The sequence below is a fragment of the Alligator sinensis genome, unplaced genomic scaffold, assembly GCF_000455745.1.
Source record: "Alligator sinensis unplaced genomic scaffold, ASM45574v1 scaffold911_1, whole genome shotgun sequence".
Classification (NCBI taxonomy): domain Eukaryota; kingdom Metazoa; phylum Chordata; order Crocodylia; family Alligatoridae; genus Alligator; species Alligator sinensis.
In genome coordinates, this window is record NW_005842978.1 from 373,215 (window position 1) to 401,112 (window position 27,898).

At 40.2% G+C, this 27,898-nt stretch overlaps 1 protein-coding gene across 1 annotated transcript in view; it reads right to left on the reverse strand.

Annotated features, from left to right (window-relative positions):
* RIMS2 (regulating synaptic membrane exocytosis 2) overlaps positions 1-27,898 on the reverse strand; it is a 417,536-nt gene that overhangs the window by 348,811 nt on the left and 40,827 nt on the right. The window contains exons 9-10 of the mRNA XM_025192862.1: positions 26,356-26,527; positions 23,623-23,776 (exon numbers count right to left, since the gene is read on the reverse strand). Coding sequence (XP_025048647.1) covers positions 23,623-23,776; positions 26,356-26,527 — 326 coding nt within the window. The remainder of the gene's footprint in view (positions 1-23,622; positions 23,777-26,355; positions 26,528-27,898) is intronic.

The window sequence follows — 27,898 nt, forward strand, 5'->3', positions numbered from 1 at the left end:
ATGGAGCATATGCTGCTCTACATGTTTTATTACTGATGACAATACGTTAGAATCTGAACAGTAGCTTGTGGGTTATACTACACACAAAAATATGTACTTTGTGAAAACAGGACAAGGAAACTTTAGTTACTCAATATTCCATAATAAGATATGCAATGAAAATATATTAACAAACAATATGGTCACAACTGTGCATCTGTTCTGCACTTTTGCAATCAGCCGATAATATGTCACTAGCCATCAGATTTAACTTAAATCTCCAGGCCTTGAATTGTTTACAAGGTTTTGAACATGTAGGAAAGGGATGACTTATCCTTCTGAAAGACATTGATAATACCAGTTTTCTTCAATATAGTAAAGACATGGGGACTCTGAAAAGAGTCATAATTAACACTTTGTTCAGCTGACAGGGAATAATGATAGTTCGATGTCTTCTGGCAGGAATGTTAACCCTGTCCTCCAAACTTGCAGACAACCTTTCTGTACAAGAAGTAGGCAGTACTGCAGGATTTCAGGATCCCAAACTGGGCATCCATATTTTCTGAGTATAGTATACCACTGTACAGGGGGCAGGGGATTTTGGAGGGTAATGCAGGTGGATTTGTGATGATACCAGTGTGCTGGGTCATTGCACAACTCAATTCCCCTATCTATAATTCAATCCTCAACAATACATTTAGAGTAAGGTTTCTTTTTTTCAAAGAATTAAGACAGTTTTCAGTTAAAAAACCTGTTAGGAAATATTTGAATCAAATAATAACAAAAGGAATGAGTTTTCTCTTTGGACAGGAGATTACAGACAGATATGAGAGCAGTTTTCAAATATATGAAAGCATGCCTTAAAAAGATGGAGAAACATTACTCTCCTTTACTACAGATGACAGGATGTACAGGAGTACATTTAAACGGCAGCAAAGCACATTTAGACAAACTCTTACAAAAAATCTTTCTAATTGTAAAATCAGTAGGAGAATTGAACAAAGTGTTTGTAGAAGTTACAGAATCTGCTTCACTGCAGCATTTAATAAGGACTAGACAAATATATATGTTGGTTGCTTTAGGAAATGTATATCCTGCATTTGGGCAGGGGCTGAAATAGATGGCCCTGGAGTTCCCTTCTGATTCTATCAATTGCTAAGTTGAAAGTTGCTTGACATGAAAATACTTGCAAAGGTATTTTTTGTTCTTTAAATATTGGAATATTCACCATGGTTAATTAGTTGCACCAAAAGGTGTTACTTGGTGCTATATTTACAATGTAGGATTTTTAAAAATCATACTTAATCATCTTAAAATTAATACTTTAAGAAAAGCCATAACTAGTCTACTGAGTTGTTAGAATCTAACACAGTGTATAATTCATTAAACAGAGTATTTCAAATGATTTGAAATAGCTGTGAACTGTAATTTGTTGCCTTTCTTTTGAAGTTCCATGGATCAGATTAAGGCAAGGAGAAACAACAAGCAGATTATTAAAAATTTACCACTAGGGAAGGTCTAGTGATGAGACCATGAATAAAAAGAAGACTTCTGCTCCTTAAGGACATGCTGAGAATAAAGGTAATTAAAGTAATCAAGTCAGACTTGGATCACATAATTTTCTTAATTGTAACGGCATTTAAGGAAAGGCGTCTGAGGCTCTCAATGAAAATGTGTCCTGCCCCACAGGGTAAGGTGATCAGTCATACCCGTAATATTGTCCCTGATGCTTTAGACCTAGTAGAGAACCTTCTACTGGGTCAGACATATTCAGGGGAGAACATGAAAGAGACAGGAGACAGCTATGAGCACATAATCCAGCCTTACCCAAACAATATTTAGGATAATCAGTCAAGTATGTCTCTAGAAGGCCAACTTTGTCCTGAAGATGGAGATGTCAGGGGGTAGAAAAGAATGACAATACAGAGCCCCAAAATGGTGTGTACTTGCCCCTGGTATCTTACAAATCCTAACCTGAACTTGATCTGATTTCATAGACATTAGGGCTGGAAGGGACCTCATAAGATTTCTGATACTGTGGAGCAGTGGTTCTCAACCTTTTGGCTAGGGACAGACATTACACATAAGCTGGCTTAAGTGATCAGAAACTGGTTTAAACCTGTAACAGAACAGATGTTCAGCAATGTAAAACAGTTTGAAAATGGCTGAAACTGGTTTGAGATAAACCTGGTTGAATGTATCAGACTTAACTGATTTGGGTCAAACCAATTTATGCAATGTTTGTCCCAGACCCTTTGCTGGTTTAAGCTAAACCAGACACCCCCAGCATCCCAGCCAGCTCCCTGGCTGGGCGGGGCTCTCTGCCCCACAGAAGGGCTGGCCCCTCCCCTCTGCTCCCTAGCCAGAGCTCCAGTAAAGACTTTCAGGCACAGCAGGGTCTGCTGGCTTCCCCATGCCCCCTTCCTTTCTCTCACCTACAGCACAGACTGTAGCCAGCATGTGGTATGCTAGCTAATGCTGTGTAAGGCAGATAGGACAGTGTCATTTTAGGGCTTTTTGGAGGTAATCAACAACTCAGATGGTAATGTCCCGGCATTCATTTTTTTGGAATAAAGCTGTTTAAGAAGAGCTTGTAATGAGCAAGGCTTGGTTTTCTGATGGGGTGTTAAATGCTGATAACAGAGCTATGCCTATACTGTATTGCCGGTCTTTCTCATGGTTCTAGGCTTTGCTGATTACCATATGGGGCTGGAAAGGAGATTTTTTTCTCTTCCTGCTCCTACATGTGTCATGGCGATGTGAAACTTCCTCAGAAGCATTGGGTGTTGGCTGCAGCTAAGGCAGGGGATTTTAACTGCTGTGTGCCAGTGCTCCTGCTGGCACCTAAACACAAAGGTTCTTGGTTAGAGGGTCTTGCCCCTCCACTCAGGGCCAGACCAATCATCAAAATTGGGGTCAGAGGGTTGCCTTCCTCTGTAGCTGGGGGGAAGAGGGTTGCCTTCCTCTGTAGCTGGGGGTATAGCTCACTTCTGTGTAGCTAAAGATAGTGGAAAGAGGTTGTAGCTGTGATGGTCCAGGCTACAGCTGGACCATCACAGTTACAAGATCCCTCCAATGCCACCACCACATGGAGGAAATCGAACTCTGGCATATCTTAAGGTATTTTCTGATGTGTTTGTGTATGACATGAGGACAAAAAGGGAACTTCTCTGACATCTACTACAATTCTAGTGCATTAAGATCTGCATGCTAAACCCATTTTTTGACAAATGCATGGGTGCTTCCCAGACAGGACTGTATTACCTACTATAAATGGAAAACCACCTTTGTTTTTAGGCAATTAATTTTACCTTTGAAAGATTTAAATGTAAGAAACAGCAATAATCAGGATCCAGCATGAAGATACTGGAATACAACTTGCTAACAAAACATTCCACTCTAGGGCAAATGCTGTCATTCAGTATGATAACTGTGGTACCAGATGGCAAAGAATGACTCCTGAATGTCTTGTGCTATAACTTCCACTGGCATTAATGATTATTGCATTTATGTGTTGACAGCAAAATAAAGCCCATCACAAATCATTAGCCAGTATAGACTTCAAAAACTCCCTCATGGCATTACTAGCCTAGCCCAAAGCATAGTAAAGTCAGTGGCAATGAGCTCATTGACTTTAATAATCTGTGGACCATCTAATAGTAATTAGTTACTAAAATACCACAATACACCTTTGAAAATAAGTGTTGAATAGAAAAGTGGCTCAGTAAATATGGTATCTTATTTCTGTAAATGTTAGATATGTTTAATAAGTTTCTACCAATCTCTCTCTATTTTATAGCTTAATATGCAAACAATAAAGCTGAAGAAAAAGCAAGCTACTTTATTCTTCCTTGGGCATCAAATACAGATGAGTTTCTTCTCTGGTCAGTCATGTCAGAATGTGCTGATCAGGTTTGTGTTAAGCCAAACCTTTTCTGGTTTGCATCTGAATGAATGTGATATGGAAGTCATTAAGGAAAAATAAATACATCATATCTAGACATTAGTTTTAGATGGTCACATTCCTGGTCATCATGAAGTTTTAAAGACTATGTTTTTTTCAAAACTTGAATCAAACTCTCTTTCTTTATAAATATATTTAGGTAAGACAATTTCTGGGTTTCAGAGCATTCTGAAAGATCTCAATTTACAGTGCATATTGGGCAAAAAAAAAATTGACAGTAAGGCAGAGAGAGATCTCTTCATAGTTCTACCATTAATAAATGAGGGAGCCAATTCTTTCACAGAAATATCACAGGGTCCTAAATGCTGTCCATTGTCAGATATGGAAATAGGCTTCAACAAATAAAGGGTATCATATAGAAGTTTAAATTTGAGGAAAACTCTAGGCAAAAACCCTCATAGGCAATCCCTGGACAATATAACTATAGAAACAGAATGAGATAATAGGGAACAGAAATTAAGAATTTATATAAACCTAATTTATATATGCCCAAAAAATGTTAGCATTGATTATAAGAGGTCAGATTCCATGGCCCATGTCTTCTCTTTGTGTCACTGAACACAAAAAACAGTAATAGCAAATGGATCTCCCCTACTGGGGACTTTGCCAACACAGAGAGTCGCTAGTGGGCACATACATAGCTTGCATAGTCTGTTTTCAAACTGCCTACCCCATCTCTCCTCTCCTAGCCCTGGGAGTAAAGTTGAATGTACAGAGAGGAGAGAAATACGGGGAATGCTATGCTATGGCACTCTTAAACTGGCAGGTAGCTTTTGGAGGGTATAGTCCAAAAATTAGCTTCAGACCCTAAATTCTGGTTTTTGCAAAGAAGATGGACACAAATGCTAGAATTAGGCAGTCACAACTGGCTGCTTTGTGTACCTCCCCCCTCAGTGTGCAATAGTATATTTGGCCATAGTATTAGCTGTGACCTGGGAAAAGTCCCACATGAAAAGTTATGATCATCTTTCTCTTTCTCAGATACAGCAACATGATTTGAAATTGAAGAGCTATAACACAGCTATATAAAAATGAATACTTAAACCATTCAATATTTAAACCATACTTGAACCAATATTAATAGTATTTTACTTACCATATTTCCATTTTGTTAAACTATTTCAGAGAGTTTACAAAACAGCTGCAATACAGCTGTCTTCAGTTCTAACATAGCTCTGACCAAAATATTTAACATTTCCCTACGAAGTTAATAAAGCATACTACAGCTTAACTACCAAAGCTTCACCTCAAATACAGACAAACAAAACAAATATAGTACTTTGGAAATCATTTGAATTTTAGCAAGGAGCTCTTAATACTAAGATGCTACAAATGTAGAAACAAAGCCAATGCAAAGGGCTACAACTGAAAAGCAGACAAGGAAGCCAGGGAACTCTAGCAAATTAACATATGCACAATATATAGCATAAGCATATCAAGAGAATGTCAAATTAAATTGTGCATATGTCTGCAAGCAATAGGTACTTCAGGCATGCTAAAAATTACCTGAATTATATGAATATAAGCCTTTATCTGGAAAACAAATATTAAAATGAAGTGATGTCAGGAAAAAATATGTAAAAGCTATACATGTAACAGGGGTGTTTAGAATTTGTGAACAAGAGATTGCTTGTGTCAGAGTGAAGAAGCAAATAATGCTAACCATATTAATGCTTAAAGATTTCCAGATAAGTATATTTTAAAGAAAATTAAAACAGAAAATTGAAAACCCTAGTAATTTAATGGAAATTAAACCACAAAATGTTACTTTGGTTGCCAATTGAAAGTCAGCTTTTATATTTGGTAGCACAGATATTCCAGAGATACTCGTGGTAGTTCCTATTCTGAAATACATTTGCAGAGTCACTGTAGATAAATGTGTGCCTTTTAATAGCAGCCATCAAAGTGTTGAACTAATATATAGTGAGATACACATTAACACAGAATTACTATCTTTTAATAGCTGTATAGTACTTTTGTGTTGAAGGGGTCACTAATTGAATGTTATTAGCAATACTCAAGTACAGGCTGTCATGGGATGATATTCATGAATTGTGCTCTAAATTTAGTGAGAAAATGATGCCTGTGAAACTTCTGGATTTAGTAACTCATTAGCCCTAATTCTGGGGGCATTTTTATCTGTGAATAACTCTATGTTTCAGTATTCCCATTAAGTTTAAGACTCCTGATGTATGTGAATTTATTTATGTGGGTAAGCACTTCCAGGAATTTGATTGCTGTTTGTATGCCTCCAATACTTACCCATGTAACAGCTGAGTATACCAAAGCATTAATGTAATCTAGCTAGGGTTGGGGGGTTTTTTATTAAATTAATTTGCAAACCTGAACTCATTTTCAAAATTTCAATAATGTTGAAACAATTATATATGTCAAACTTGCTGCTGTCTGAACATTTGTGGAAAAAATAGAGTCACTTCTATATTTTCATATTTTGTAAAAATAGCCTGAAAGGTGCTGATATCATTGTCTGCATAAGGATTGGAAACCGATACCTGAGTTATTTTCTGCCTTTGACAAGCTGTCATATTTTGTCTATGAATAGCAGCTTTAAAATACTAGTTGGGCCCCACAGCATTGCAATTAAATTGTTTAATATAACTGTCCCCATTTGAGACCTCAGGAACTGAAATTCAGTGAGGCACTGATTTGCCCAGATGTCAGTGTCATTGTCAGATCAGAACTCAAAACTCCTTACAATAGTCCACTATATCATTGTGCATCATAAGGCAATTTACCCTCTGTTGGTCTTGATTTCACAGTATGATGCCCTTTATCTACCTACCACTGGCATTTTTTTCATTCTGCATATTAGTATACTTTGGTTTTAGTAAAAATAGTTAATTACTGGGTACTCAACTCAATCCATTGGAGCACATGATCTTAAGGAAAGAACAGTTGCCATGGCCAGGAATTCTTATAGATTTTTAAAAATTCCCTATGTGTCAACTTTAACTTCCCTAAGGGTATATGCAGACATTTGGGGAGCTAAGGGGAGATTAGACTGAGTTACAAATGGCCACCTGATCTATGGTAAATTGGGATGGGGCAGCTAATAGGGGGGCTTGGCCAGATTGGGAGGGCTAGTGGGACCACAAGAGCGGCTGGGGGGATTGGGAAGGCAAGTGGGGTCTGCAGAGGGGCTTGGGAGGATCAGGAAGGGGTTGGCAGGATCAGAGAGGCTCTCAAATTCTGCCAACCCCCCACGAGATCACCCAACTCCTGCCCAATGCTGCCAAACTGCCCCTGATCCCACAAACTGCTCCCAGAGACAGCTTTACCAGTGTTCACCAGCTCCTGGAGCCTGACTGAAGTCAGTTGGGGTGAGGGATGGGGTGGGTGGATCAGGGGGGCTGGCAGCTCCGTTGGCGGGGTTTGGCAGGTTGGGGAAGCTCTGGTACCAGAGGCTATTTTTAGATCCCCAACCCTACCCCACACCCAAATGAACAATCCCCCAGCAAAGCAATCCCCCACATCTTGTCCCCCTCCCCCCACCCTGACTTACTTCTTGGCTCCTGGCATTGGTGAATGCTGCATAAATTGGCACTAGTAGTGGATTGTAGAATGGAGGATCTGGCAGGCATGGGAGGGGGAACTGGCTGGTTCATAGTGGGGGGAGTTGTCCATCTGGGGACAAGGGCAGATGGACAAAGGGCAAGGCAAGGGGCTAGGGCACTAAAAATAACCTAGTACTGGGGAGATAGGAAAAGTTCAGGCCCAGGGTTCAGGCCAGCAGCTGGGCGCTCTCAGCCCTGGGGCTATGCCAGGCACTGCACAGAATTTCAGTTAGATCAATCTCACTGGACCCGATCTAAGTTAGACTACCTCTAAGGTACAGTTAACTTAAACCAGGTTGGCAATTTTAAGGCCAATCTAACCTTCCTGAACTTCTGTACCATTTCTATTCAGATCAACCAAATTAGGGATACAGACAGACGTGACAATTTTCACCCAGTCTGGCCACAGAAATAAGTCTATAGATGTGACCAAACACAAGTACATGGCTGCAGACAGCTTCAAAAATGGCCAGTAGGGTGAAAATCTGGCCCCTTCCTGAATGAGGTATTGGATAAAGATGCTTCAAAATGGAGCATCTTTTGCAACTGGTGTCCACGGAGCTCCCAGCCTGTGGCTGTTTTCAGAATGGGAGGAGGGAAAGGGAGTGGAGGGAGTTCAGTCTGAAGGTTTTTCAGTCACTCCCCCCAGAGGGTGAGGCAGGTGTATTGAAGGCACCCCCTCCCCACTGAGGTTGTGGGCGACCCGATTCATCCACCCCAGCCTTCAGCATCAGGGGGGAGCCCCAAGAGCTAGCTCCCTCCACTGCCTTTTCCCCCCTCCCATTCTGAAAACAGCAAGCACTGGCAGAGAGCTGTGACTGTTGCTATGGGAACCTGGCTGCAGGCTCCCAGCCCTCAGCTAGATTCCCCTCTCTCCTGGAACCACCAGTGAACTTCTGTTTGGTCTGGAGTAACATGGCAACTCAGAACACTTTTGGAGTTACAGCTGGGAGCTGCACTTCTATCTGTACCCTAGGGATCTAAGTGTAAGGTCTGCACCTGGGGAACTAAGTTAGATTGGGTGGCCATTTTTAACATGAGTAAACCTCTGTACCTAGCCTAATTTGTGTGTTGCTCACTGGAAATAGCTTTCAATACTCACATTTCATGATAACTGTCAGATTTGCAAAATATGAAAAATAAACTGGGAAAAACTTTCCAAATAACCCCAGCTCTAACCCAGATATTTTAGGTACCGTTTTAAAGGCCATCTAATTTGCTAGCTATATGATGTACAGAAGAGAAACTTTAGCATCTAAATTGATTAAATGTTATATGAAAAAAATAATGTTTCTGTTTCTATTTTTCCCATCTGAAACAAATCTAAATTAAATTATTGTGAAAGCAATGCAGTAACTTGATTATATGCACTAGTCAGCTCCACAGAATGATAAATAAAAACCACATTTATGTTCACTTCTTTCAAAATTTTCCAAAAGGCATGACATATTTTTGTGGTTTAATTTTAATATTTCAAAACAAGAAAAAAAACCATCACTAAACATTTTTCTGATATGAAAAGATTTGGATGATTTAAGGCATTTTCAGACACCCCTGTATCATGTCAAATACCTTTTTGTTAAAGGATTTTGTTAAAGGATCCATGTACAATAAAAGTATAATTCTGATATTGATATACATATCCTATGAACAAAACATTCATACATGCAAACCAAGTTAACATGCCCAAGGATTGTGTTCCATAAAAGAAAGAGAAATATTATGTGAAAAGCATGAAAGACAAAAACATGTTTTTCTTGTTCATTAGTTAACTATTGCTTCTAGAAAATCCACTTTGGGTCTGTGCTTCTTTACATAAAATGCTCCATATTATAACATTTTAAAAGTGTTTCAGTGCTTTAGCCAGGGCAAGAGATTTTTGTGATATCTTTTATTGGACCACGTGTACCACTGTGAGAGATACTGCATAAGCTTTTAGGCATAAAGTGGCCTTCATCACATCTGAGAACAAAGCAGACACAGGCCAAACTAAATGCCATACTTACTCACATACCACATGTACCTTTCCCCAAAAATTAGCCATCCCAAACTCAGATGAATGTCTTAAGTAGTGAAGTTGATTTTCTGCCCAAAATGGAAGCACTCTGTTTTGATTTCTGTTCCATCCAAAATTTAAAAACAACAGCCCAGAAGCAGCAATGGTATTTGTGCTCAGGAAGCTGAGGGATTCGACTGATTTAATGGCTCAGTGATTTCTACTCCAGGTGTGTCATCAACCATCACTCCTTTTTAATGGTCTAGATGTTCCATGAATCAAACTAACCTTTCTTTCAGCAATTTTGTGGTCTGGTAGCTACTCCTGGTCTCTTGTCTCCCATTTCATAGCCATACAGACTTTTTTTTAGTTATTTTCAAATTTGCAGATCTGCCTGTGGGGACAAGTTTTCAGCAGCAGCTACATTTCAGCTTCTGGCTGAGCAGGAAAGGGAGGGTGAATCAGTTGACTTAGTCCCTATTCTATGCCTTTTGCTTTCCCAAAAGCAAGGAGCATGTCTTATTTAGGGAGGTGAAGTATGAAAAGAAAGTTTCTTATGTTTTCTTATAGAAACTCCCATGGAGTTTCTAAACTCCTCCTTGTCATTCAGATTAAGTAGGCCAGATTTTGAAAAAGTATATGCCATATTCAGATGTCTTTTATAACATTTGGCAGTATTCATTCCTTGTCCCCTTGATCTGAAACACTTATGACTATGATTCCTTGCTGGGGTTTTAATTTGTATAACATTTTGGAATCATACCGCTTGGTAATTCACGTCAAGCACAGCAATTCTAAGGATGTACAATATGAAATTCTCCATCTAGGAAATATAATTGATAATTTAATTTTTCCAAGGCATTTTGAACACCCTAATTTCATGTTTTAAATACTGAAAACTCTTTTGGCATTTCTATTCATTTTCAAATTTTGGGGGGGATGACACAGTTTGATCCACTATTCTGGACTTCAAGGAGTTGATTTCCAAACGTTGCCATTTCTGAAAACTTCTAAATATTTCTTCAAAGGTGAGTTTATCTGGTATGTAGTCATTTTCCCCTAGTCACTGTGCTCACCATATAAAACTTTTGGGTTTTTTTGCAGTATCTCAACCATATTGTGCATTCTCCAGAAGTCTTCAGGTTTCCATCTCTGTACTAGTACTAGAAATCCACAGGGACTGAAAAGGCTTGTTTTATTGGTTTTATACATTTTTTACTTTAATTATATTTTACCCTTATCACTGCTATCCATCCATGCTGTGGTTAGTGGATCAATAACTCAGAGCAGACTGGAGTTTTAAAGCTAAAATAAATTACTTTGAAACCAGGAGTCAGCTGTCTTTGTAATAAATAAATATTTTGAATATATTTAAAAATAAATATTAATAAACAAGAGAAATATGGTTATAAAACAAAAGTAGAACTAATACATTTTTTTTTAAATCACTTTTCCCCAAAACAGGCAATAATGTTACATCCTCCTCCTAATAATCAGTACTAACCTATATGGGTCAACTATAAAACATTACAAGTGGAATTCTACTTTCATTGGGCACTTAAATGAGTTTTTGAGCTACGTACTTGGACATTTTTGCCACTACCTCTACACTGTGGATGCAAACCCTTCTCCAGTACTCCAGTGCCCAAAGCCTTCTTTTGTCCCAAGTGGCAGCCATCCCAATGAAGTACATACCCTCTGGCTTGCTTTCCTTATCTTGGCCCCACATGTTTCCCTCCCTGGCCAGCCTGGGAGCAGGAGGCAACTTCAAAAGGAGTGCTGGACAAGGATCTGGATAGTGCTCAACCTATGCTGTAGTAGCTCCAGAACTGTGATGGGAAGTCACAGAGATGCATGTTCAAACCCCTTCTGGGTAAGGAAGGCCTTAACCTGAGTCTCCTGCTTCCTGCCTCTCTAACTGAGTGTCCCAAACTCTCAGGGGCTAAACTTAGAGAGGGTGTTCTGGAATCTAATGCACATTTAGTCATGGATTTATGGCCAGCTACTCTTTCATGACTTAGAGACTACAGGAATACACACACAGCCATGTACTTGTCTACCCAGCACATAGTCAATGGCAAATGTTCAATATAGGGTAACAGAATCTCACTCTGCACGTAGGGTCAAAAACACCACATACAACTAGAAAACTGCCATTTGGATGAAGGAAGTGTGACAGAATTCTGCCTTACACTTCTACAACATCTGCAACTAACTGTAAAACATACCAAAATATCTTAAATTTCAATATGATGAATACTATACACACACACAGATAGGTATACAGAATTAGGATTCATATTTGTAAGCCTACAACTGGGGGTTGAACTAGATACCTTCTGAGGTCCTTTCCAACCCTAATTTTTCTACGAGTAATACCGAAAACTGTCTTTACAGCATCTCAAGACTAGACAAAAGTAACTTGCTTCACTACCACTGATCTTAGCTGCTTAATTTGCAAAACCAGACAATAACTGCTACTTATTTTTCTTTATTTATATCATAAGCTATCCTAGTTGGAAGAATAATAATAATATCACAATCAAATTCTTACGGCATTTACTTGACTAGAAGACAACCCTGCTTATAAGACGATTTCCCAATAATTAGATTCTATATAAGGAAAATGTATAAATTCATTAACATTTTCCAGGTATAGACTCTAATTATTGGAGTGCTGCCTTAAATTTGTGCCCCTCCCCCTGCTACAGCAGCAAAAATAAATCGGTGGAGTCAGGTAATCCTTTGCTGTCTGCCTCCCCCCAACTTTTGCCCTTGGCAGCTCCTTCCCCCTCCTTACTGTCAGACCCTGCTTTTCCTGAACACACAGAAGTGAGAAGCAAATTTGAAAAATTAGACCTGTAGTGATTGGCATGTAGTACCAATACACTTAGTTCATTCTTAATTGATACATTACCTTTTTTGAAACTGCTGCAAGTTTTAGCACTGTTATTCCATAAAATCACTTCTGAGCAGTACTTTAGCACCAACTTATATGTAGCACAAATTATGCATGGTAATAGCTCAAAGCCAAAGACTTATGATTTACCTCATCATTCATTGGGCTGGACCCCACCAGAGTCCAGCATTTCAAGTCCAGCATTTCAAGCCATGGTGATCCCACAGCTCTGCTCAGTATGTGTGCATACTCCAGATATCCCGCTCCACAAAGGATCCATGTGCTAATTAGCACTCACTCATGACTAGAACTGGGTGTTTTTGTCATGAATCCTGAGATGCTCCAAAAATTTATATTCAGATGAGGCCCAGGACACTGGTCTGGCCTCACCTTATGGCAGGCTAAATATATGCAACAGGCTAAGAGAGGGGGAGATGGAGGGATTCTGGATGAACTGTTTGGGCCCCCATTTTGTGATGTTTGCCAGACATTTAAGGCTGGGAAGATGCAGGAATCATTAGACATTGGAAAGAAAGGCACAGCTCAGCTGTGGAAGTAAAAATGCATGCAATGTAGTGGCTCACCACGACTTGAGTCAGTGGTGAGAGGGATTGTGCTAAACAGGCACTACCATTTCTCTTAGTCAGAAGAGCTGCACCAACCTGTCCTTGTGGTAGGTTACCATCAGCACTGAAAGCCTGATCAGTGTCTTAAAGACAGATAAATGGATTAACACTACAGAGCATTTGGAGTACAAGGAGTGGAGGAGGGAGACCTGAAGCTCAAAAAAAATGGCAGTGGTGGCAAGTAACCATGAGAGGAATGAAGAGTAGGGAAGGACTGCCAGAAACAGTTAGAGAATGGACACAGGTGGAGAAGTGGGGAAAGATGTCAGTGAAAGAGAAGGCCTGAGCAAAAGTGAAAGCAGTGATAACCAGAGCAACAACAGGGGTGATGATGAGAGAGGGAAGACAGGAGCAGAGGAGAGCAGGAGACAGACCAGAAGCATCAGGAGAAGGGATGTCAGGCAAGAAGCAGAGAACAACAGAGGCATGATGACATGCTGGCCCACTGGGAGTGGCATGGCAGGCAGACATCAAAAATTAAATGAGAGGTGGCAGAGAGGATCAGAGACTGTGGATAAAGGCAATATTAGTCAAAGATGGGAAAGGGATGGGAAAGATGATGAACAGATATGACTGTTCTCAGTGGTGGCAGATGACAGAATAAGGAAAAAAGGTCTCAAGTTGCAGCATGGGAAATTTAGGTTAGATATTAGAAAAAACTTCTCACCAGGAGGGTAGTAAAACACTGAAACAGTTTACCCAGAGAGGTTTTGGATTCTCCATCCTTGAAGGTTTATAACACCCACATAAACAAAGCCTTGGCTAGGATGATCTAGTTGGGGATGGTCCTGCTTTGAGCAAAACTAGACCTCCTGAGGTCAGTTCCAACTCTAGTTTTCTATGATTCTATGAGTTTTTAGAAAAGGTACTGTTTGAGATATTGGAGGTATAGGCAAAGCACCGAACCGGCTTGATCACATTCCAAAACTAAGAGACCTGGGAATTCACCTACTGGAATGCAGAAATGTATGAAAATTTCTGGAAGAGATATGCAGAGGAAAGTAGGAAAAAATTAAAAAATCTAAAATCCATAGCAGGAGAAATGTCAATGGTGAGTGTGCTTGTATACAGATTTATTAGAGGCCGAAGACATAGAAAGGTGGATGAAATGGTATGTTCAAAGAGTAATATGGGTAGAGAAAGCATCGGATAAATATAGTATCGGGATGGGGGCATGAGTAGTGTAAAAAAGTGAATGAGTGGAGCCCAGGTGGGATGCAGCACCTGTCATCTGTGATCCTGCTGGGGCAACACCAGAGGTTTATAATGTATGACAGGCAACTGAAACAGTACAGCAAGTGCAGAAAGGAGGAACACCTGTCTGTACACTGCCCCAATGCAGTGTGTTTCAGGTGCAAAGTGAAGGGGCATAGAGTAGCAGAGTGCTATGAGTCCCTAAAATGCACTAGGTTGGGCGGGGGGGAGGGATATCACTTATATCTCGAAACCTATTCAAATCATGATTTCATGTGAAATTGGACAATACCTGCAAAATCTGGGGGGAAATAATCCTTACTGGCTGTATGTAAATGAGATGCTACTGCAGTAGCACTGGGGTGCACCAACTGTGATGTGATGCTACTGCACAGTAGTAATGAGCAGTAGTGTCAGGGAAAAAATGTGTGAGGACCTCCTTAATGCTGGTTACTGCACAGTACTTGGTTATGCAAGTACTAAATGACCATGCAGTAACAACTGCTCAGTCTGCCACTCATGTAGATCCAGCCACTGAAAATAAAATGCTGGCTCCCCAGAGGAAGCCAGCAGTCCTCATGGCTGCTGCAGCCTGGCCACGCAGCTCATGGGGGGGAAAAGGAGAAGTGGGGTGCCAGCTGAAAGGGGAGCCCAAGATGGCTGCTGCCCCCACTCCTTACCGCTGACTGGCTGAGACAGCTGCCTGTCATGTAGCCCCACCCCTGTCCACCAATCAGTGGTGAAAAGTGGGGCTGTGTGACAGACAGCCCCCTCAGGGACAGTCATCAATCAGTGGCAAGGGGCGAGGCCACTGGGGCCCCTTGGCCAATCAGAGGCATGGGAGAGCCCCGCTATGATAAGCCCACAGAAATGGCAGCTGGCCCCACAAACTGCCAGCTGCCTCCTCGATTTGAGTAGCCCCCTACTCACAGCACAGATGTTCCGATGCCTATGCAAGTAAGCTCAGACCTCTGAGGAATAGCATGAATCAGAAAGAGGCAGCAGGGGAGAAAAGAGGGTGAGAGCAAGGTAAAAATGGTAGAAGAGATCCTGCAGGGGAGAAGAACAGAGAGGGGGGCGGGGGGAATACTTATGCAATTTAGGTGGCATAAGAAAAAACAGGAAAAGAAGGGGAAGAGGGAGCAGCAGATAGCCCAGACATGGAGGTGGGGGAGGGCAAGAAAGAAGAAACCAAACAAGGAGAAGGAATGGAGCTGGGTCAAGTAAAAGAGCCTGGAAGTCAGGGTGGAGGGGAAAGAAAATTCAGAAAAAAACCTCATAAAGAGGGAGAAGAGTCAGAACTGGAGAGCAGCTTCCCATGATTAACTCCCCTGGGCTCCAGCTTGGAGTGGAGAGCAGGAGGCAGGAAATGGTGGGAAGGCGGAAAAGTGGAAAGCTTCCTGAGTGCAAAAGCAATCAATCAGCTAGCTAATGCAGCTGGCATGCAAGTGGGGGAGGGGGTGGAGTCAACTACAGTGAGCAGCAGTACTGGTGAACCTTAATAGGACAGACACAATCAGTTAAAGCAAGCACAAAAGCATTGATAATAGCACTGATTAATGCCACGAGTCTTCTTAACAAAGAAAAGATGGCAAAAGATTGAATCAGTTTTAAAACAGATAAGGGCAGACATAATCTGCCTACAAGATTGTGATATATCAAGGGAGATGGAATATAAACACTTTGATTAAAGGTGGAAATGGGGACTGTCTTGGTGGTAAGGAACAAATGATAACAAAGCAGCAGGTGTAGCAGTACTTTTCAACAATCCACAGTTGAAAGTGAAGCATGTGGAAGATATTGTCAATGACAGACTACAGTGAATGATACTATCAGCCAGGGGAACAAAATTAGCTATTTTATATGTAGATGCACCACCAGAGTAGGAGGGGAGGAAGGCTCTGCTCAGAAAACTAGCGGTATATGCAGTTGGAAGGAGACTGCAGATAATAGTGGGGGATTTCAATTGTATAACAGAAGCAGGTGACAAAACAGGGGAAGATTAGACAATTTATCCAGATTAACATGAATAATAAATGCGGAGTCACTAATAGACACATGGGCAGGGGAGAAAGCCTTCACTAGAGCAAAACCCAGTGGAAAGAAGCAATCAAGAATTGATGTTGTGTTTATATACAAAGAAATAAAGATATGGGGGAAAAAAGAAACCTTAAGCATGGCATTTATTGATCACCAGATGCTGAAGGCAGAAATTAGTCTGGATGAGAGCCCAGTAATAGGAAAGGGAGTGTGGAAGTTAAATGTACAACTGTTACAAGATGCAGAGGTGTTTTCACCATATATAAAACAACAGGAGGGGTAGAAAACATTGAAGAAATTTTAAGAGTATGAAAAAATGGTGGATGATGGTGATGAAGAGGACACTAAAGAAACTAAAGACCCTAAAACTAAAGAACTTTTAGAGCTGCAAAGAAAGATATAGGAGCTGCTAAAGGAAGGTGCAGAAAAAATACAGGTATGAGAGGAATTGGAAGAGAAAAGCAGGAGCTGAAAAATGGCTTAACAATAAGACGAAAGAGAAAATATTTTTAGCACAAGCACCGTGAGTGGACAAAAGCAAAGAATGATCCCAATTCTTTTCAGCCAGAGTGAAGATGGTGAAAAGAGATCTAAAAGCAGTACAGACAGAAGTTGGGGCTTAAGTGGAAATGCAGGAGGAGGTGCTGGAAATGAAAAGAAGAGTCTATGAAGAACTATAGCAGAAGAAGGAAATAAACAGAAAGAAAATGTAGAATTTTCTGTAAGAGACTGAAGAAAAAGTAGAGGAAGAGGAGATACAGAAGATAGTAGAAAAGATCATTTTAAAGGACGTGGAGGAGTGCTTAAAATCTTGAAAAAGAGGAAAATTTCCAGGAGTAGATGGTCTACCCATGGAATTGTACAATAGTAGAGTTTTTCGAGTAGATATAGTAGAGGTTTTCGAAGAAATAGAGGAAAAGGGAGAAGTAGGAAGGACTTTACAAGTGGAACAGCAATTTTATTATTCAAGAGAGGGGAGACAAAGCTTCTGAAGAACTGGAGACTGATTACCCTGCTAAATACAGATTACAAGTTGTTAGCAAAGACGGTGGCTTCGAGAATACAGAAGAACCTGAAAAAAGTAATACGTGAAGAGCAAACCTGTGCAGTCCCAGGCAGGAGGAATTCTGAGTTGATTAGGCTGATAAGGGATACACTGACACACATTCAGGAGAGAAAATCAAATATGGCAGTAGCAAATTTGGATTTGGAGAAAGCATATGATAGAGTGATTTTATATTTGAAGTGTTAACAAAAATGGGTTTCTCAGACAAACTGATAGGATGAATAAGACTGCTATATAGAGAGGCAGAAAGCCAACTGCTAATAAATGGACATCTGAGCAGAACCTTTAAAATCCAAACAGGGGTAAGACAAGGGTGTCCACTGTGACCAATGTTGTTCCCATGTGCAATAGAGCCACTGGTGCAAAGAATAAAGAAAGATAGAGTCATAAGTGGAGTAATAATACTGGGAAGGGCAGAGGTAATGTGCTCAGTCTACATGGATGACATCAATGTAGTGGTTAGAGACAAATTATCAAATGAAAGGATACTGAAACATACAACGGAGTATGGTGAAGCAACTGGAGGTAAACAAAACAAAAAGCACTATAATGGGAGTGGGAAACTGGATGGACCTAAAGAAGCTTGGAATACAAGTAGTAGAGGAAGAGATCAGTTTTAGGGAATCCCAATCAAGGTAGAAGGGAAAATAAATAAAATGTGGGAAAAGGTGACAGTGAGGGTATGGCAAGTATTATGGGGGTGCACAGGAAGGACACTTGTTCTTTGCTGCAAAAGTGGTAGCAATTAAGGCACTGTTACTGCTGATCATTTTGTACATCAGAACTGTGTTTCCCCCATCATGGCTGTAGTTAGTGAAAGTACAAGGGAAAATATGTATGTTCTTTCGAAAAGTGAAAAGCCAAAGGCTAGCTGGAATGGAACTACAAGAGCAAGAGAGCTGGGAGGACGGAGGAAGCTGGACATAGGGGGGTTCATTTACACAAACAATAAGTGCAGTGTGTAAACTAGCACTGAAGTGGGAAGGGAGAGCCATATGCTTTAGCCAATTTTTGGCAGGTATGATCTTAAGATGGGGAATATATGGGGGCTCCTGGAAGAAGCCATGGGTGTTGCAACGTGCTGTTCATTACATAAGAATGGCAAGTTTTATAACGATGTACAGAATAGGAGAGGTGGCACTGGAGGTCCTGAAAGATTGCAAGAGGCTGGCAAAAAAGGTGAGAGAGAGAGACAGACAGGATGGCATCAGTGGGGGACCTTACAGAAGGACAAGTGAAAAAGGGGTGGAAGACAGTGGCTGATGAATGACATGAAGGAGAACATGCTGATCTAGTGTGGCTGATCATAACGAAATATCTTGTTGGTAAGGGAGATACAACATAAATGGAGCTTAGCAAGAACAGTAAAGTATCCAAGGGAGAGGTGCAGGGATGACGAAATGGTGGGACATGTTTTGGGAGTATACATATGCAAAATTTGTGTGGGAAAGTGTACATCATTTTTTGAAAGTGTTACAAAAGTAAGTCAGTCCTTAACACAAGAGATGGTGTTGTATGGGCTCATACCAAAGGGACCCGAGGAAACAATATTAAGAGCAGTGTTAGCAAGTGTTACAACCAGTATATGGAAAATAAGAAACCTCTGGGTTTTTAAGAGGTTGGCTTTCACTGAAAGAGTGCCTGAAGCTGAGGGATGCATAAACTAAAATACTACATTGATCAGGACAAGGAAGAGATTGGAGAAGAGGAGGTGGAGAAGAAGTGAAAAGCATTAGACACACTTGTTTCACTGAACCAGCAGAAAGGACTGATGAGAGCAGGTGGAGAGTTTCAGGTGGTTACTGAGGTAATAGGTTTTTTGTTGTTGTTTTTTTAAAGGAGGTTAATTGATATTCCTGGGGTTCTGCACCAGTTCAAATCCAGCACAATTAGAAGACACCATCTATTTTGCATTCAATGACATGAATGAAAACAGACTAAAGGTTAGATCAATTTCTAGTGAACGTATCTACAATATAACATGTTTTTTCACGCTGATGAGGGGAAATTTGATGTGGAAGCTCTCTCTATTAGAATTGGTCTCTGAAAAACAGCATATGGGACACTGTGGGAAGCTTGCATTACACACCATTGGCTGTCCATAAATACAGGATTGCATTCTTCAGGGCTGTCATTCTGGCAGTTTTCATGAGCACTAAAATTCACTGAAGTGAAAAAGAGACTAGAAAGTACCTTAAGTCAAATAAAACATCTCCAACTCCATCAAGAAAGGCAAGCAGTAAGTGTAGGCAGTCCTATTATACTGTCTTCAGAGAACAAAAATGAAGGGTTTTTTTATTGTTCTTTTATGGTACGTATTTATAGGTAGACCTACACTCCTGGAGACAATAAAGCCCAGATTTGTCTGTTTATGGAAAAAACAAACAGCCTTATATTTCACAATATCTTTTCCTTTGGAAAATAAAGACTGTTCAAAAAAATAAATACGCCTATATCTTTAAAACAAACAATTTATTTTTCATAGTAGCTATTTTTATATGCAGGAAGTGAGGCATTTCTTATTGCACACTATTGTACATATCCTATTGCATATATTGTAGCCACAGGAAAGAAACAAGCTAGACCTACTTTCTAAGGGTTTACTCCAGAATAAAACCAGGGGACCTTTAAATGATCTATCCACTCAGACTTCAAAAAAATTGGAACTCAACTTCTGTATAATATGAATTAACTGACAACAGCAATAATATCTTCAAAGTAAAAAACTTAATCTTACAAGTATTTGTTTGCTCAGGATAAAGTGTTATAATCTGAGATCTGTATTAATATTTAGTTACCTAGAAGACTTCTTAATGACAGATGCTTTTAATGGAGGACCTTCATAAAGAACGAGAGATAGTGATATTTTTTTTAGTTTAATTTAATCTTCTCTTGAAATCTCCAACAAAAAGGACTTACACCAAATTTTTCTTCACCTGTTTAATGCTGTTAGTATTCTATAAAGATATATGCATTCTGTCCCCTCATTGCTGCTATGGCCCACTCACACTCCTCCACAAGATACTTGTAACTTTCGATTCAGGCAAATGAATATAACACAAGTATTTTACAATTCAAGGAAGCTTTTTATTAAACTGCTGATTCATGTATTAGTCATAAGACTTGTTACCGATTAATGGAGTTTCTTAGCTATCTAGCTTTAGTAGGAATTCTTTACCTTTAAGAATTCCTACTTAACTACAGTAGCTACTAAAAATCAGTTTGAAGGTTTTCCCAGAACCAAATCTAGGGTATCGTTTTCAAAATATATTGTCTTTCAAAATCTTTTCCTACTTAAATTGGGAATAACTTACATAACTTGAAAACTTATGTGAAATATGCACAGTCCTACAACCCTGAGGTGAAGTTGTGGGCTATGGGAGGGATTATGTTTGAGTGCGAAATCCTTCTGACTGGGCTCCTCAGCTAAGTTTGGGTGTGTATCATTCCAAAATGGTGCAAAGCCTTACACCAGAGGGAAAACTGTGAGAGTTCCATCATTTACCAGGAACACAGAAAACTTCTTCTTGTCTTCGGTGTTTCGGAGCTTCTGGAACATTTTGTGCGTGCACAGACATAACATTTTGGATATTTCTAAGGGTAACAGATTTGGAAACATTTAAAAAACATTCCATTTCAGGCAATAGAGAGACAGGCAGTCCTTGTTGTGCCCCCTGCCTGAAGCACTTCAGAATAACTGCAGTTGCATATGGCAGCATGCTCTCCGGCCAGGGGAGAAACAGGGGATTGCAGTGCCTTGTGCCTCTGTTCCCCCCTTCCCCCACAGAGTAGGGGGAGTGGAAGGAATTGCCAATGCTGCTCTGCAGCCCTTTCTCCTGGGGCTATGGCTGCACTTCTCTACTTCCATGTGGATGCAGTGTGGTGAACAGAGCCCATGTCAGCAAGTGTTTTCCTGATCTTCTGCCTCTGCTCTCCTGCTGGAACCAGGAGACTGGACACCCTGTGCCACCCCACCAGAACCAAGAGACCAGAAGCAGACAGGCAGGCAGGGATGGGGAGCTAGACAGCCAAAATCCTGGCTTCAGTGGGAGGGGGCACAGGGGATCTCCCAGTGTCAGTGGGGAGGAATGCAGGGGGTCACCAACTCTGGCAACAAGGGAAGGAAAGAATGAAGGACCAGGGGGCCTCTGGGAGAACAGAGGTGAAGCAGTAGGACAGATCCCACTGACAGTTTGGGGAGAAGTAGTAGAAGGGCACTGTGGGATTTTGGAGGACTCAGGAATCTCCTGTAAGCATACAGACATATAAAGAAACAAGGCACTTTGAAATAGTATCACATTCTAACAAGTAATATTTTGGAGCACTGCAGCCATTTTTTGCAGTGCTTCAAAGAGTATGTACAACTGTATGGCTCACCCTTTGAAGGGCTTCAAAGGATGCACTTTAACATCTGTACATACCTTTAAAATGCAACATATCTTTACAGTGTTTATGTACTGCTTTGGGGCTAATCAGAATAAGTTTAATTTTTGCACAAAGTCCAGACATCTCAGCAGAGCAAATATTTAAGTGTACCGTGTTTGATAAGACCTTCCATGACTGTTTCCAGAGTTACAAGACTGTTCAAATGAGTCCAGGAAAAGGCAAGCTATTCCTTTGGAGTCTCAACATTTGAGGTAAAATCTTTGAATAAATCCTGAATCTAACATCACTATAATCTTCCCCAAAACAAAGCAACCAGTTGTTCTATTCATCACTAATGGCCAACACTTGATTGAACAGATGGGAAATACTAAAAGCCAGTGGGGTTCCTTGTAGGGATGTATTATTTTGTGAAAACTAGAAATAATTAACTAATGCTGAAAACAAATGGACCCTAAAAAGTAAAGCTGCTCTACTACACTATCCATGATTATTTTATTAAAACATTTCACAAAAGTTAATAGCATAAAGCAAAGAAGGAAAGCACTTAAATACCATAAGAATGTATCTCAAACTGGATCCAGGGCATTGAAAAATGCTGGATTGAAAGAGAGACCCTCATCTTTTAGAAAGAAAACTCTTTTAGAAAGAAAGAAGTATTGATAATATCACTGCTACAAGGTTATAAATCATAAACATGACTCATTTTAATTAATTTCAAAATATTATGATATGGAGCATTCTACTTCCTCTCACATTTAAGTGTACTAACCCAAAAGCAGACAACTATTACAAACACTTACCTGTGTAAATTTATTATTAGAGAATCCATGTAGAATTTATAATTACTGGAAGTTAACTGATCCCCCATACCCCAACATTTTAAAGAATTCTCTGCCCATTTTGTGGATTTGTGTGCATATATGCACATGCACACATAGAAATATAGTCCATTTATTAAATATAATATAATTATGTGTATTATGCCAAATGCTCATACAGTGAGATAGAGAAGGAAATGCAAAAAAATCTTAGAAATGGATTTTCAATGTTTTATAAAATAATATGTAGGAATTATAAAGGATTTTCACAATGCCTATAGACATTTTTAAGGCTACATCAATGTAGCACAGCTTTGAATTCCTAATGTTAGTGGGTAATTTAAGCAGTAGAAACGAAGAAAGTGATGGTAAAATATGATTAATTTATAACTATCACATATTCTGTCTTAAAGATCCAGTTCTACCAACACAATGAATATCCCATTTAAATATTTCTACTACTTAATCCAGTCTATCATGAATCACTTATACTGAAAGATGCAAAATACTAATACAAATCTAACTTCTGTTTACAAAATGTTCATGTTGCCCTGGCACATTGTTTGACAATGCTGACTTCTCAGAAATTTAAGCAAATGTAAATCTGTCTTTCTTTCTATTATGGCAAGAATCTGTCTCTCTGTTATAGCAGCATCAAAAGACAGTAACAAGCCACTGTATTAAATTCATTATTAGTCATTAGTTTCCCTTTAAAAAATAGGCTGAAGTACTACCTTCTCTTTGGATTGTACAATCAAATGACAAAAATAAAAGAGGGACCACGTTGTAAGCTGCCACAAACTTATACCATTGCCCACTGACTAAATTCCAGGTTGGAATGTTTATTTTAATGCATTTTCGTACAGAAGCAAATATGATAATACTTTTTATTTTCACTGTTAGTATTTTGAGCACTTCAGAATCTCAGAGGTAATCACAAAAGATGTGCTTCATAAGAACAGAAAACTGACATATACAATGTCAGCTAGTGCTCTTACAAATCTTTGGCCTAGAAGTAGTATGAAGTACACAGGAGTTCAGATAAAATATATGCAACATTTGTAAAATTATCAACTTACTTTGTAGCCTCCGTGTGGGGCTCTCCCCATGTAGCTGTCTGCGTGGCAAATATGGTGAGGGGTGGGGAAGTGGCAATGAAGAGACATCATGCGTCTGAAGTTTGTACCAGTGAGGTTCATCATCTAGCAATGCTGTCTCTAACTCAATAAGAATCTAAAAAGGAACATGCAAAAGCATTATACAGTAGAAAAGTATTTTAAAATAGTCATTTCCATATGTTATTCTATTCATTATCTTACTGTAAAAATACACATTTTGAAAATAAAACAAAAATTATGTACTTACCAGCCGCGTCTACATGAGACACTGACTATGCAGTTGCCTGATACTACTGTGTGGTAGTGTTGCATGGCAACAACCATGACACAGCACTACTGCTCAGTAGTATTAGGCTACTGAGCAGTGGCATCACGAAAAAGGCGTTCGTCAGTGCTACTGTGCAGTAACTTGTTCATACAAATACTAAATGACTGCACAGTAATGACTGTGCAGTCAGAGTCTCATGTAGACACAGCCACGCAAACATACCTCTTATGGGCACATATCACTTCCAGCAAACCATGACTCTGAATAAGCTAAAACTACTTAGGGCAAGATCCAGCAAAGGACTTGGGCAACCAGCTCCAGGAGTGGAAATCACAAACCTGTGTTATGGACCTACATGTCCTATGTAGCAAATGAGGAGAGTCAAGTGACTAGGAAGAGGATTAAGAGAAGGAACTAGCCAATAGGAAATGCTAAAGAGATTGATGTGCCTGAATTCCTCCTGGATTTTGGTGACTACCTGTTTAGGCACTTATGTGAAACTGGGATTCATAGTCAAATACCCCTCTAAGGCACCTGGGTTGTCCCTTTGAGTATAGGGGATTGGCTTACTCTTCTCCATAAGACATGGATGGAGGTAGAGATGGAGATGATGCCAGTGTCCCTTGTCTATGTAATAATTTAATGATTTAGAGCTCCCACCCAGGAGTTGGAGACTGGCTCTAGACCCTCTTCAGTCTAAAGAGTTTCAAATATACACATTTCACCTCCCAAGAGAGAGCCCTCAGCTGGGGTGTGCACTCTCCACTCCTTACGCTGAAGTTGGTCACTTCTTAGAAAGGAATGCAGAAGACATGGGGTGAGAAAGTAAGCAGCATAACTCCGTAGCTCAGTGATGAGGGCACTCCCTTGGGAGTGGATGGAATTCTGGGTTTGGTCACTGTGTCTGGGACTGTTTAGGCATTAGTCTTGGGTTATCCCCTAACCACTAGATTGTTATGTAAAAAAACAGTAGTCACAATCACTACCAGCTCCTTTCTTTGTCATTCTCTTAGTCCTTCTGCTACATTTTTAATGGAAGTCGCTGTGGCTATTATACTCTATACTGAGCTTAATGCTCTTGCAAAATGTTAGATGTACTTAGAGGATGCTTACCAAATCAGATCCTGCAGGGTAGTCACTTACCTCACCTAAGGTGGCAGCAGTTCTGGGCATATGCAGTTACATAACTTTAGGCGCTGAATTTTTCTGGTGAACTTAAAACGCCTAAGTTATACTTTGGATACTTCCATCATTTTTAGATTGCCTCTTATAGCTTTAACACCAATCTGATCACCTTAATGACACTTAACAATGTCTAAGCATCTTAATGACAATTAAATAGCAATCTTATTCCACTCTCTTATATAAAATTGTACCAGAGACGAATATAGATATATGCATGCTAATATTTCTTAAGATAAAATAATTATAGAGTTAATCTGATATCAGCATCACATGGTAAATGTCAGTTTGTTAGAGTTAACATTACACAATAAACTAAGTAAATATATGTCAGCTTTTAAGGGTTTCATTTTTTAAATCAAATTTGAGAAAAGGACCTGTGGGTTACAGTGGACAATAAGCTGAATATGAGCCAGCAGTGTGCCTTTGTTGCCAAGAAGGCTAACAGCATATTGGGCTGTATTGGTAGGTATGTTGCAAGTAGGCCAGGGGAAGTGATTCTTCCCATCTATTCAGCACTATTGAGGCCACATCTGGAGTACTGTGTTCAGTTTTGGGCCCCCCCAACTACAAAAAAAGGATGTGGAGAGAGTCCAGAGAAGGGCAACAAAATATTGAGGGAGCTGGAGGACATTTCATAGATTTCATAGACATTAGGGCTGGAAGGGACCTCGGAAGATCACTGAGTCCAGCCCCCTGCCCAAAGGGCAGGAAGTCAGCTGGGATCATAGGATCCCAGCAAGATAAGCATCCAGACATGACTTATGAAGAAAGACTGAGGAAATTGGGCTTATTTAGTCTAGAAAAGAAGAGACTGAGAGGGGACCTAATAACAGCCTTCAACTTCCTGAAGGGGAGTTGAAGGCTATTCTCAGTGCTGGCAGATGACAGAACAAGGCACAGTGGTCTCAATTTGCAGCAAGGGAAGTTTAGGTTAGATATTAGGAAGAATTTTCTCACTAGGAGGGTAGTAAAACACCAGAACAGGTTATCCAGAAAGGTGGTGGACTCATCCTTGGAGGTTTTCAAGACCTGACTAGACAAAGCTTTGGTTGTGATGATCTAGTGGGGATGGTTCTGCTTTGAGCAAGAGATTGGACTAGATGACCTCCTGAGGTCCCTTCCAAACATAACTTTCTATGGTTCTATGATTTTATTCAGAAGAGCCAGACAAATCACCATCCATCCATGTGTTACTGGCATTTTGCTCACTGATTATGAAGAGTCAAAACAGTTTCAAATACCTCTCCTAAAAATTCACTTTCTTCCTCCCGAACTCGGGCTTGGTCCCAAAGAGTAATCTCCAACATTCGTTCTCGAAATTCTCTCCGATGAACTGGAGAATAAATGAATGTTTGATTCCATTTGGGTTCCAAAGTTTTCTTTACTGTTTTTGTTCTTCTTTTGTTTTTATCACTGCAAAGGACAATTAAAATTAAAGACTTGCAAAAGCCCTTACATTGTTCTAAGTGTTTTATAGCAGGTTGGATCTCTTATACTAACACTAATTTGAAATACTGACAAAAAGCCTCTGCCCCCTCAACCCCTCCACCCCCAAAAACCCAGTGAGGCAATTATGCTAAACTAAAACTGTAGGATTTGTATGGGATTCGTATGGGAGTAAGTCATAGTTTTGTTAGCCATGACTAGAGCTCATCAAATCTCTGAATTTTTATTTCATAAAAAACACTGGCATTTTGAAATTTGGTTCTGTTCCAATTCAGGGTAAAAGCAAATATTTAGAAATTTCCAGCAAAATATAAATGCTGATTAAGTTTGTTCTGAAAACAGCAGTCGTGGCATATTCAAACTAAAATGTGCTCCCTGGAACCCCATCAGTCTTGTTAATTTCACTCAGTTTCAGCCATGACTTCCATTACCTGCAGTTCCCAGAAAGCCTTGTTTCCAGACTCCTCAATCACCAGGCTCCCCAAGCTGTCCAAATCTCAGGGTGCCTGCTCCCCATGCTATGAAGTTAGCCAGCCTGGCAAGCCAGAGGACCAGTAATCCAGAAATCCTGGAATCTAAAGCCTTATTGCAGCCCACATGTTGGAGCTCCCCTGGAACAGTCTGCATGATTAGGCTGCCCCACAGATGCATACCCTGGAAGCCAGTCTCAGGAATTTCAGGGAATGACAAGGAGTCTGGAAGCCTTGAAAGCCCCAGTTAGAGGTGGCGTTCCCAAATTACTGAGGTTCCCGTCTGGACAGTGGCCACATCTACACAAGATGCTGACTGCGTAGTAGCTCATTACTACTGTGCAGTAGTGTCACATGGCATGAAGCATGACGTGATGCTACTGCACAGTAGTAACAAGCTACTATGCAGTCAGCATCACGAAGAAGTAATTCAGGGATGCTACTGTGCAGTAACTCTGGTTACTGTGAAGTAATTTAGTACTTGTGTATGGAAATACTTAAATGACTGCAAAGTAATAACTGTGCAGTCAGCATCTTGTGTAAATGCAGCCAGTGAGCAGCAGTGCCACAGGACAATGGACCCTGAAATTTGGAGTCCACAGCCTCTGCACAGGGTGCACACAAGGCTGCCATGCTGCCCTACATCCTGAAGCCCAGGAGCCTAAGCAAGCCTCCAGGTGAGCTGGTTCCATGGGAAGCTTGCCTATGACTTGAGAAAAGTTTGTTGAAATCATTGTATCTATGAAACACGTCTGTCTAGATGAATCAGCTTTTTCTGACAATATCACATTCCAGCAGAGACTTCCCAACCAGTTCTGCTCATGATAATGAGTGTGTCGTGAACTGTCAAACTTCTTAAATTTAAAGG